Source organism: Heloderma suspectum, chromosome 5, assembly GCF_057233095.1.
Source record: "Heloderma suspectum isolate Gila_16-S chromosome 5, 16-S_ref, whole genome shotgun sequence".
Lineage (NCBI taxonomy): Eukaryota > Metazoa > Chordata > Lepidosauria > Squamata > Helodermatidae > Heloderma > Heloderma suspectum.
Window position 1 is genome coordinate 161,158,491 of NC_139462.1, and position 13,176 is coordinate 161,171,666.

At 42.2% G+C, this 13,176-nt stretch overlaps 1 protein-coding gene across 12 annotated transcripts in view; it reads left to right on the forward strand.

The window, feature by feature from the left end:
* Nucleotides 1–13,176, forward strand: part of ULK4 (unc-51 like kinase 4) — a 367,782-nt gene that overhangs the window by 79,806 nt on the left and 274,800 nt on the right. For all 12 annotated transcript variants that reach the window (XR_014792296.1, XR_014792295.1, XR_014792297.1 and 9 more), the window contains exons 20-21: nt 1,937–2,098; nt 10,600–10,782. Coding sequence is in view for 9 of the 12 variants with exons in the window: in XM_084858057.1 (XP_084714183.1) it covers nt 1,937–2,098; nt 10,600–10,782 (345 nt within the window). In the remaining 3 variants the exon portion in view is untranslated. The remainder of the gene's footprint in view (nt 1–1,936; nt 2,099–10,599; nt 10,783–13,176) is intronic.

Here is a 13,176-nt window from a genome sequence, read left to right on the forward strand (position 1 = left end):
CAAAACCTACTGGGTTGGGGCAAATCCTGACGTATCTCCTAAATGTTAGCAGAAAGAAGAGTCATGTGTGTATGCAAAGCTAAACAAACAATTTAAAACTCTGGAGTTACGCAAATTGTCAGCTGGTTAAACAACAGAAAACAGAGTAGGAATAAATGGACAGGTTTCAAAATGGAGGGGTGTAAACAGTGGGGTCTCCCAAAGATCTGTGTTATGACCTGTGTTCTTTAACTTGTTCATACATGATTTAGAGGTAAGAACTACAGTGAGGTGGCCATGTTTGCTGATAACACCAAATTATTTATGGTGGTTAGAACAAAAAGGGACAGCTAAGAGCTCCAAAAGGATCTCTCCAAACTGGGTGAATGGGCATCAAAATGGCAAATTGGTTCATTGTAAACAAGTGAAAAGTACACATGCACATGGGGCAAAACACCCCAACTTCATAGATATGCTCATGGGATCAGCTTAGAAAAAAGGCAAGTAAGGAAAAACATGATAGAGGTATATAAAATTATGCAAGGTTGTCCAGTGTGAAACTGAATGGTGGGATAAAAGGAAGTTAAACTATAGTATTTGCCACCACAAGATGTAGTGACTGCCACCAATTTGGTTAGTTTTAAAACAGGATTAGACAAATTCATGGAGGATAAGGCTTTGGTGGCTACTAGTCATGATGGCTGTATATGACCTCCACTGTAAGAGGCAATATGCTCCTGTATACCCGTTGCTACTTGCTGGGGAACACAACTGAGTGGGGAGCGTGTTTCTGTATTCGTGTCCTGCTTTGGACTTCCCATAGGTATCCAATTGTCTACCGTGGGAACTGAATACTGGACTAGACAGGCCTCTGGTCTGACCCAGCAGGACTCTTCTTATTTTCTTATGTCCTGAAGTGAGTAAATATATTAAAGTAAAAGCCTCTGTTTATATTTGGAAATAATGTTTTGCAGTGAATGTAAGGGAAGGAAACTTTACATTTGGTTTTCCACTTCTAATTGATGATTTTGTTCTGTTGACAAGTGAATGATACTATTTTTTGGAGAGAGAGAGAGATTGGATATTTTTTTTTATCAGGAAACATCTTTTTGTATGGAGTGAAGAGAAATAATGCATGTAATAATTGGTCTTAATTGTCAATATTAACCTGTCTGGAAATTGACCATCCCAAGAGGGGGAGGTCTGCAAATCTTTGCTATCAGATGGAATAGATTATCCTCAAACACATTGGTAAAAGAGACTTTCTGCTATGGTTGTGCCATAACGTTCTGACATCTACTCTGTGAAAACCTTGTTACTTCCCTAGCCTCAAACAAGCCAGCAAAAAGGACACTAATAGATGAGGTTATCAAGAATCTCTTGGACATCGGAATCATAGAGCTATTTCTGGAGGAGCTGGGGAAGAAAGGGGTATATTTGTTTATAAAATTATTTATATACCATCTTTCAGCCCTCAAAAGAATATTTCATCTTTTTTTCTGGTTCCCAAGAACAGGGGAGTACAAGCAATCCTTGACTCAAGGTGGCTGAACAAGCGGGTTCTGTTGGAGAAACGTCCTCTCTTCCATACAGAATTGTTTACGGACACTGAATGTTGAGGAAAACAACTAGAAAGCAGGATGCAGTGAAGAGGAACTACTGTTGATGTGTCCTGCAGTCACATAATTAATTTCTTTCTTTGATAACAGGAACCATTTTAGGAAACAGTGGTCACTGCAGAAATCACATACAAAGCACAGTGGATTGAATCTGTACTTGTGGTAAAATAGAAATAAATAATACACTTAATTATTCAGCTGTGGAAAAATCATGTGCTGGGGATTTTCCACACATCCCCACTTCCCTATATCTATCAACAATTGTTATCACTTTTGAGTTTAGGTTTCTTTAGTTTTTACAAGTAGTAGTTAATGAATATTCCCTTTTCTCTTTCTAGGAAGAACGTGTTGTAAACCATATGGCAGCAAAGATTGTTGAAAATGTATGCTCCACTTCCTCTTTTCTTGCTCAGGGATTTATTACTGGAGAAATTGGACCTATATTGTGGTATCTCTTTATGCGTTCAACCACAGATTCTTTGAGAATAACTGCTATTTCGGTAAGAAGGTGTTTTTAAAATAAATAAATAAATAATGCTTACTAATTGTTTCAAATTTTCATGCTTCAGGGCACAACTCTATTGGGTTGTCACCTGCTAGATAGAAGGCTTCTGAGATTCCTGTGCCTGGCCAAGTTGCTGCCAGAAGGCGTGTCAGAGGCAATTTTCACCTCTCCACCCTCCTTTTTAAAAAGGTTTCCTCTAGTCTGGCCTCTGAGTCTGTCTAGAGGAGTTGTGCTACTGAGGGCAGGGCTAGAAAGTGAGAGGGCATAGGGTTTTGCAGATACCAGCCTCTCCCTACCCCCCACCAGAACATCCCTGTTTTTAATCTCTATGAAGTCATCTTAGGACACTTTTGTGACCTCAAAAAGTAGGGGCCACGGTTCTTTCTGTGGCTGCTTCAAGGGGTTGGGGGAAGGGTGGGAACTTGAAATCCCTTTCTTGAAATCATAGCAGTATCTATGACATTGAGAGGGGGAATCCAAAGAATCCTATTTCCCTAGGACAGTCTCCTTGCTCTTAGTTTTTCCCTGCCCTTAGGGTTTTTTTTTTTTTTTTTAAATCTAGGGTATGATAGAAATTCAGATAAATTTGAAATACTGTTATTTATTTATTTGATAAATCAATGGGCATAGCACTTTAGAAACTCATAACCATGGGAAGAATATTTGTTGTTGTTGTTGTTCAGTCATTCAGTCGTGTCCGACTCTTCGTGACCCCATGTACCACAGCACGCCAGGCCTTCCTGTCCTGCGTTCTCTCCCGGAGCGTGCTCAAGTCCATATTCATTGCATCAGTGATGCTATCTAGCCATCTCATCCTCTGCCGTCCCCTTCTCCTTTTGCCTTCAGTCTTTCCCAGAGAGTTTTCTCTTCACATTAGGTGGCCAAAATATTTGAGCTTCAGCTTCAGTATCTGTCCTTCCAATGAGCAGTCAGGGTTGATTTCCTTTAGTATGGACTGATTGGACCTCCTTGCAGTCCAGGGCACTTGTAAGAGTCTTCTCCAGCACCACAGTTCAAAAGCATCAATTCTTCGGCGCTCAGCCTTCCTTATAGTCCAGCTCTCACAGCCATACGTTACTCCTGGGAAAACCATAGCTTTGATTAGACGGACCTTTGCCGGCAAGGTGATTACCAGGGCTTAGTTACAGTGCAGTTTAGGAACTAGGGAATTGTGCCAAAGGCGGTCTACAGGTGGTAGTTTTTACATATAGTCATTAGGCCAATAGCAGTTTCTTATGGGCAGTATCCAATTGGACACAAGAGCTAATGTAAATTACATTGTGTGCAACACCAATAGCATTAGCTGGCATGATGAGTTTCCCTGGGAAACCTGTCATACCAGCTAACACTACTGGTGTTGCGCTAGAATTCCCTTCTGCTAGCGCAATGTAATTTATGTTCACACTGGTGTTCAATTGGATACTTCCTTGTGTTTCCAATAAAATAATAATTTAATCTGTCTAGTTTCAGTTAGAAACTATCATTCCTGATTAAAGGACTGTATCCAGGCAATATTTTAGGGTAAAGATGGGCCCCTATACCTTTAAGTAGAGTACTATGACAGTTGTATTTTGTCAACTTACTTTTAACTCAATCATTTACATAGAAATATTAGAAATGTGACATTTTTTTCCCCCATCAGCTCTTGAGAAGAAGATTCCTTTGTTATGAGTAGATAATACAGCACAGATGTCTCATATCCATTTTGTCTCAGGTGACTGCTAAGAAGACTGAGACCTTGTCGACAGAGTACTTTAAATGCCTGAACTAAAGTTATGATTTGAAGACAGTTGCTTTACTAAATGATGTATAAATAGCACGTCAATTGAACAGGTTATCATTTGAATTCCTTGTTTTTACTTTTCTACAAATTGTAAATGAACAAGTTATTTTTAGAGCTACTAGTTTTAAAGATGAAACCCCTTATAGCAATTGACTGGGTTTGCGTGACATGCCAACCCACGATGGGTTGTTTTCTGAAACAACCCATGGTGTTTAGCGTGTTGTCTGAACCCAGACTGGTTTATTAGGGTGGATTGTGTCACGATTCCCTTGGCCTCCTCTTTCCTTAAGCACTCACAAACACACAAAAGGAGAGGCTTCAGTCTCACGCCTTTAATTTATTATTCACAGGTTCATTACAGATGCAAATTTTCAAAGACTCTCTGGCTACAAAGGAATGTCTCTAGGGGATTCAAATGGGATCACCGAAAGCTGCCCACAGTTTGAAAGGGCAGCTGTCTCGCTAGGCTAACTTAGGGGGGGAGGTTCTGCCCTTCACATGCTGCTTCCCTGCGTAGCCTCTCACGCATCGCTAACTGGTTCGAACGTCTGAGCTCTGCCCCTGACGTTTCCCTCTTAGCTCTGAGTCTCTGCCTCGCATCTCTTAGGTCACAGTCCTCAAGCCCCTCCTCCTCCTGCTTGCCGCTTCTCACAGAGGGGGGTAAGGAGGAAGCTTCATGTTCGGCCATGTGGGAGTTGGTAACCTGCGAAGCACGCCTACCCATATCTGAACTGGCCTGTGAAAAAGCCTCCCCCAGTTCTGGCTGCTCCTCTTCTGAATCTGAGCTGCTAACTATCTCCCTGTGCTCAGAATCAATGCTGACAGATTATTTATTCCCAAACAACCCATTCTGATAACCCATGGTCTGTCATAGGGGTTGTTTTACCCATGATGGGTTGGCATGTTGTCCAAACCTGGACATGTCAACCCATTGTGGGAAAAGAGCATTGGCCATCAAAGTGCTTGGCAAGAGCGGCAGAAACCCCTGCAGTCACGGCCAAGCCGCTGACGGTTCCCCTTTCCCTTTGCCAGTGGCAGCCCCTCCAAAATGCCCAATCAGCACTTCAGAGGGGCTGCTGCTGCTCCTGCCTGGCTCCTGCCAAGCCCCCCATCCCTGTTCCGACCGCAATCCCAATCGCGGTCGGAGCCCTCTTTGTAATTTTTTTTATCTCGCAAAAAGAGGGCTGGCCCCTTATTTTTTAAATTGGTTATTCGCAATTGTGCTCTTCTGCAATTGCTAGTATCCAAACATATAGGGCCTTGCCTCAAATAGAGCCTTGTATGTTGCACTTCGCAAACATACAGGGTTCCAGTCGAGGATAGCCAGTATCTAGTCCCTGACCCCATTTTTAAGGTGCCCGACATGCAGTTTCCCTTTCTCCTCAAGATTGCCAAAGGCACTTCTAGTTTGACAGTGACGAGAGCGATCTTCAGGCTGAAGTGGGGTGGCGTCTAGTTTCATTTGAAGCAGTGGAGAGGCTGGCACTGGTAGGGGTGGGCTAGGTGGGGGATCCCACCAAAGGTGTAGTCCACCCTTAAAAGCATGAGCATCTCATTGGAAAGTGGGTAATTCTAAGCATTTCCTCCCCCCCGCCCCCATATTGCTATCAGTTGCTCAAGTGGAATTGTGCTACAGCGGCATGAATAATTTTTTTTAAAGAAGAAAAGCAGCAAGGGGAGGAGTTACAGCTGCGCTTATGGCAGTAATTACTCCCAATCGGAGCCATGAAAGGGGTGGGGGGCGGGGATGCTTAGAATTTTATTTGTTTCATTTAAACCATTTTGCCCTACTGTTCTCACAATAGCTTCGATAAATTAAACGCACACACAAAGCCATGCTTTTATTGTTTTAAGGTTTTATTGTTTAAAATTGTAGCTTTTTATCAGATAATGGTTTTTATCAGATAAAGTGGTATATAAATGTTAATAATAAATAAATTCCACATTGTGCAGAGTAATTTCATGAAGCTTTACTTAGTTTTCCAGGTATTCCTCCTGCTCATCTTGTAAGATCTGGTTTCCCCTTTTTCTGTTACTTCAGCCCCTCAGATTAAATGTTTAAGGGTGCAGTCCTATGGTGGTGCCCATAAGCCTCCGAACCTGGAGGCATACAGCCATCCTATGCAGAGTGGGAGGAGCAGTGGGGGCAATCTTTGCCTCCGCACTCCTCCCTCTCTGCATTTTAGGTGGGTGGGCTTTTTTGCCTGTTTAACTGGGGCATGTCAGAGCAGGAGGGAAGGAGACTGGGGAGGCCTCGAGATGCATCGTATCCCGGCTTCCCACCCCTCCCATTGGCATGCTCACTTAATCCCCTCTCCAGGGTCACCTCTGTGACCTCAGAGAGGCAGCCACTGTGGTTCTCTTCACACCAGCTACAAGGGGGAGGGGGTGGAGGCGGGGAGCACGGATTCCTGGATCTGCGGTCGGAGCGCTATCTCCCACCTCTGATCGAGGAGTTCAAACTATCCTATCCCACATTCTGTCTAGGAGCCATAGGATTGCTCCCTAAGTTAGTTATTAAAATTGCAGTGTTTAGGGAGGAGTATTAATGTGATTAAAGATAGAGAAGCTCTATACAGTCAGTAAAAACAAGACCTGGAGCTGACTGTGGCTCAGATCATGAGCTTCTTATTGCAAAATTTCGGCTTAAATTGAAGAACGTAGGGAAAACCACTAAACCATTCAGGCATGACCTATATCATATCCCTGATGAATATACAGTGGAGGTGAGGAATAGATTTAAGGGATTAGACCTGATAGACAGAGTGCCTGAGGAACTATGGATGGAGGTTCGTAACATTGTTCAGGAGGCAGCAATTCAATGCATCCCAAAGGAAAAGAAATGCAAGAAAGCAAAGTGGCTGTCTGATGAGGCTTTACAAGTAGCTGAGGAAAGAACGGAAGCAAAAAGCAAGGGAGAAAGGGGAAGATATATCCAACTGAATGCAGAGTTCCAGAGAATAGCAAGGAGAGACAAGAAGGCCTTCTTAAATGAACAATGCAAAGAAATCGAGGAAAACAATAGAATGGGAAAGACTAGAGATCTCTTCAAGAAAATTGGAGATATCAAGAGAACGTTTTGTGCAAAGACGGGCATGATAAAGGACAGAGAAGGCAGAGACCTAACAGAAGCAGATGAGATTAAGAAGAGGTGGCAAGAATACACAGAAGAACTATACAGGAAAGATCTGAATGTCCCTGATAGCCATGATAGTGCAGTCACTGAACTTGAGCCAGACATCCTATTGAGTGAAGTCAAGTGGGCCTTAGGAAGCATTAGTAACAACAAAGCTAGTGGAGATGACAGTCTTCCAGCTGAGCTATTTAAAATCCTAAAAGAGGATGCTGTTAAAGTGCTGCACTCAATATGCCAACACATTTGGAACACTCAACAGTGGCCACAAGACTGGAAAAGGCCAGTTTACATTCCAGTTCCAAAGAAGGGCAATGCCAAATAGTGTTCAAACTACCGCACAATTGCGCACAAAATCCTACAAACTAGGCTTCAGCAGTATGTGAACCGAGAACTACCGGAAGTACAAGCTGGGTTTTGAACAGGCAGAGGAACTAGAGATCAAATCGCCAACATTTGCTGGATCATGGAGAAAGCAAGAGAATTCCAGAAAAACGTCTGTTTCTGCTTCATTGACTACGCTAAAGCCTTTGATTGTGTGGATCACAACAAACTCGGGCAAATTCTTTAAGAGATGGGAGTACCAGACCACCTTACCTGTCTCCTGAGAAACCTGTACGAGGGTCAAGAAGCAACTTCCTGGCATATAGAAGGGGAAGAAATGGAAGCAGTGACAGATTTTATTTTCTTGGGCTCCAAGATCACTGCAGACGGTGACTGTAGCCATGAAATTAAAAGTCGCTTGCTCCTTTGGAGGAAAGTATGGCAAACCTAGACAGCATAGTAAGAAACAGAGACATCACCTTGCCGACAAAGATTCATATAATCAAAGCTATGGTTTTCCCAATAGCAACATATGGCTGTGAGAGCTGGAGTATAAGGAAGGCTGAGCGCCAAAGAATTGATGCTTTCGAACTGTGGTGCTGGAGAAGACTCTTACGAGTCCCCTGGACTGCAAGGAGGTCAAATCAGTCAGTCCTAAAGGAATTCAACCCTGAGTGCTCATTGGAAGGACAGATACTGAAACTGAAGCTCAAATATTTTGGCCACCTAATGCGAAGAGAAAAGTCACTGGAAAAGACCCTGATGCTGGGAAAGACTGAAGGCAAAAGGAGAAGGGGACGGCAGAGGATGAGGTGGCTAGATAGCATCACTGATGCAATGAATATGAACTTGAGCACACTCCGGGAGAGAGCGGAGGACAGGAAGGCCTGGCGTGCTATGGTCCATGGGGTCACGAAAATTCTGACACGACTTAACGACTAAACAACAACATTAATGTGATTAGTGTGACAAGGTTAAGCTGAGTTTTATGAGCTTTCAAATATGGTCTAGCTATTTGGTTCCTCACTTTCATATCCAAGGTAAATTATAATTTATAGGAGGGAAAGACATAGAATTACAACAAAACTTTGATGCTATTAGACATTTTATTTTATTTTTCTCCTGCATTTAGCAATATTATTTTGAAAAACAACTTGTGGACACTAGGCAACTGTAAAGTGCTTAGTGTTTATAGTCCTATTTTAATTGGTTGGAGGGACCACATGACACCCAACCAGCCTTTTGTTGGCTGCATGATGTCAGGTGGGCATGGCCACACCCACCTAATGTCATTTGCTCCCTGGGTGAAGCACTTGACCAGGGACCAGGCTTCATTGCAGACAGGCTTTCCCTGTTAAGGAAAGCCCCACACACAGCCAAAGAGGAGAGAAAGGGACTGAGCTGGCTCTGCCCCAGCTTTACTCACCCCACTTCCTTCTCCTATTGGGGAGGAGGCCAGGTGGGTGAAGCCAACGTGGAGTTCACTTCTCCATTGCAACTCACTAGGCTTGGCTTCACTGCTTGTGGGGCTTCCTTGACCAGAAAAGCCATTTCTGGGTTCTGATTTTCTTTTTCTTTTTGTTAAAACTGGGTATTAAATTAACAACAATTACATATTTTCAATATACATTTCAAAATGCCAAGACTGAAAATGTTACTGTTTTAAGTTTGTTTGAACAGGGAATTAAGGGAGGTATCAGTTGATGTGGGTCCTTATTTTGTCCTTATTACTTTTGTCCTTATTCTTAATGCTATAAAAAATTTGAGGTACGCTTCTACAGGTCAGGCTGAATATGTTGTACATTGAATTGAAGCCTTCTAATCTGCTGATGTGCATTTAGACTACAGTGTTTTTGTATAATATGGGTTCTCCTCATAGGGATTGTATTTTATTTTTTAAAAATATTACCTTTACTCTATTATGGATAATTGTCCCTGGCTGTGTAAAAGGTATTTTGAGAATTTTCCCTTAGAGCTTTGGTGATTTTCTTTTCTTTGGAGGAAGCAGGCACTGTACATTTTTAGAGTGATGTTTATAATAAAAGAACTATGCTGGTGTTGTGATTTAATTTCTTAAATCAACAATAAAAACATACTGTATTAAGTAAAGACCTTCTTTATGCCTGAGGTATCAACTATGCAGCCTGCGGGTTGTATAGTAAGTATCGCTGCCCTTTGCAGTCTTACCTGTCATGGGTGATAAACTAGAATTGTGTCACAATATTTTCTGTTTGCTTTGGATTATAACCTGCCCCAGGTATGTGTCACAGACATACCTTCTAGAGAGACTGAATCTTTCATCATCTTGCTAGTGTCAGAAAATGAGAAATAATTCTATTGAATCTCAGAGTCAAAACTGGTTCATTCTTACAAGCTTGGTTGTTAGGATTTCCCTCTAAATAAGTAACACAGATCTGCCCTTCCTAGCCCCAGTGTATTTGCAACTATAGTCCTTGAAACCTTTTTAATAGCTACCTATGTGCTATTAAAGTCACTGAAATGTGGGCTAATTCAGCCTTGAAGAGAATCACAAAGGTTGCCAGCAAACCAAAGGAGAGAGAGGGGTCTTCTACATGTACCTATGAGTAACCAAGTGGAAGAGCTGCTAGGAGCTCTATGTGGGTCCCCATCTGCAATACACTGGTGTAGAAATGGTCTGTGGCTTCTTACTATTTTTATTTCATATTTTTATTAATGCTGAACTACACTGAGTTTCCAAAAGAAATATAACCTGTTCACAAATTTTATTTTAAAATAGGGGTCCCAAACAATGTTGCCAACCTTCTTTTCAGATATTGGAGCTCTTCATCTCTTCCCCCCAATGCCCAACTTCAGCCTGGGAGTATAAACTACCACAGTACTCTGCAGTGGCCTCTGTCTGCTTCATGATAATGCCATGTACTACTGCACTATTACTTGGCTCTGAAACAAAACTGAGGCTGCAATTCTATGTACACTTACCTGGGAGCAAGTACCATTGGATTCAATAGGGTTTACTTCTAAGAAGACATGTATCTGAATCTCTAAGAGGTTTTCTTACTAAGATCAGATAGGTATTTGTGTATGTAAAAAGAGTGCTTGCTTTGCTAACTTCTCTAAGAACCTTAATATGCTACTGCAAGCTTGAACCTGCTTTGAGGGTCTTTGTGAGTGAAAAATACCCTATATGTAGGATAAAAATTAATAAGTTCCAGAATTTGTACTCACATTTATTACAGTGAAAAGATTATCTGAACAGAGTTTTTGTCATATACAGGCATTATGCAAAATTACTCGTCATTCACCCAGTGCTTTCCAGAGTGTGATTGAAAAGGTGGGATTAACAGCTGTGGTACACTCACTGGCAACTGGAATATGCAAAGTTCAACAGTACATGATGACTATGTTCTCTGCTATGTTGTCATGTGGAATCCATTTGCAAAGGCTGATTCAAGAAAAGGTTTGGTTTAAACTTGGTGTTCCTTATTCTGTCTGAAATACTTTCATAAAGTGATTTTTTTAACTGGCTGTTTTAAACTTTGGAATGTCATACTAAAGTTTATTGTCATATTTGCTTTATTAGCCATTATGTGTTCAGCTAGAATCTGGAAGCATACTTGTAAACAGTCCTTGAAGACGTTTGAAATAGCCAATTCAGATTTTTCTCTTGTTTTAAAATAAATATATGCTGCCTTTCCTTTAGAAATGTTTTGGGAAAGTGTCTTATCCAAACCCAAACCAAACCAGGCCATCATATAAACAGTAACAGAACAGAACTAATAGATCGCCTCCTCCCATATGTGCCTGCCCAGATCTTAAGATCATCCTCAGTGGTCCTTCTCCGTGAGCCCCTGCCAAAGGAAGTGAGGTGGGTGGCTACTAGGAGGAGGGCCTTTTCTGCTGTGGCACCCGGCTTGGAATGAGCTCATAGTGAGGTTCACCTGGCACCTACATTGTATTCCTAGCGGTGCCAGGTGAAGACTTTTTTTTTATTTTCCCAGGCATTTTAGCTTTCTAGTTTTTAACTTTGCTGTTTTAAATTTGTATTTTAAATCTCTGCATTGCTGCTAGGTTTTATTCTGGTTTTATTCTGGTTGTATTGTTATATTGTGGTTTTAATGCTTTTATATTTTATATCGTTTTATTGTGTGCCTTTTGGTTTTAATTTTTCTGAACCACCCAGAGAGCTTGAACTATTGGGTGGTATAGAAATTAAATGAATGAATGAATGAGTAGTAAACTGTAAATTGTAGCCTTAAAAAAAAGTAAATAGAAAGGGTCAAGACAACTATCCCATCTGCTATAGTTGTACTACTGATTTACCAAGTTTGGATACTTGCTTCTCAAAATGTCAGTATCTTATCAGTATTTTATCAGTATTTTTTAAATTCTGAACTGATGAATAGTACAGAGTCCATATACTAAAGCAGTAGCTCTAAAAAGATAAAGTGGGTCTTTCAACAAAGACATGGGCAGTTTGCCCATATTGTGTGTCTGTGTGGTTTTGATTTCAGTATTGATATTGTGCATATACTTATAGATGCCATAATGCGTTACATTCAGATTCAGTCTTACTTAGAGCAGATCCATTAAAATCAGTGAGAAGTCTTACTGTCATGATCAACGTAAGTTCTTCTTTTTGGTCTTTGTGCATCACACATATGGGCTCTACGCCTGCACTGAGCCTTGTTTGGGAAACTTGTAAAGCTGAGGAACTTTTTGGCGGGAATCCTCCCCCACCTTCCACTGCACATGTGGATGCTAGGGATGTCAGAGAATTCCACCACAGATCTCAGTGAGGCCGAATGCCAGTGCATTCGGCCCCCGAAATCTGTGGTGGAACGGCCTGCCGCCCCCCCATGGATCCCCCCCGGGACAAGACTTACCTGGGGCGGATGTTCCGGGCGGTGGCTGCGGCGGTGGTTGCGGTGGCTGGTCTTCCGATTGGCTGCTGCCACCGCCATTTGCAGTCTGGAGGGTTTTTTTGTTTTGTTTTTTACAGAGACGTGATAGCCTACGTAAAGATTTACGTAGCCTATCAAGGCTGGGTTAAAAAAAAAACGCGTATGCAAATGATGGCAGCTACAGCCGCCGCCATTTGCATTCCTTATTTTTGGCCGTCTTAGTCTATGTAAATATTTACGTAGACTATTACAGCGAAAATAAAGGGGAACTCAAATAGCCATTTGCGTATGTGTTTTTTTTTGTTTTTTACCCAGAGCCCTCCGTGGCCGGAAATCCAGCTGCAGACGGCTCTGGCCTGAGCCTGGCCAGCTGCTCCGCGGAGCTGCCGCGGAGCACAGCCGGCCGTTCGAGGATTCCGGAGGGGAGGAACAGATCGCCTCCCCCCCCCCGTCAAGGATTCCGGGGGGAGGGACAGAACGCCTCCCCCCCCCCCATAAACATAATCCACAGAAAGGTAATTGACTTTCGTACATCCCTAGTGGATGCCCACCCCTTCCCTCATTTGTCTTTCGACTGCCTAGCTGGTTGCCTCTACAGGAGCTTCCTTTGTATTTGGAGAGCGTTTTTTTCTGGTGCTTTGCACTGTTGCTGAGGACTTGTTTGTTTGTTCTATCAGTTCTTTTTTTCAACTTCTTTATTTTTGTTTTTGTTTTAAAGTAATTTTCATCGTGTTTTTTCGTATGTCCGGTCTTCAACCATGGCTGTGGTCATTGTGGCTTATGGCCACAAAGTCTCCATTTCACAAATGTGTGAAATGTGGGCGCAAGTTGCCTCCTATTAATCCTCACTCCCTATGTCTTTTTTGTTTGGGTGAGGCTCATGTGCCTGAGGCTTACTCATTCTGCCAGTCTTTGCCAAGCAGGCAAGAAAGAATAGGTCAGAGAGACTG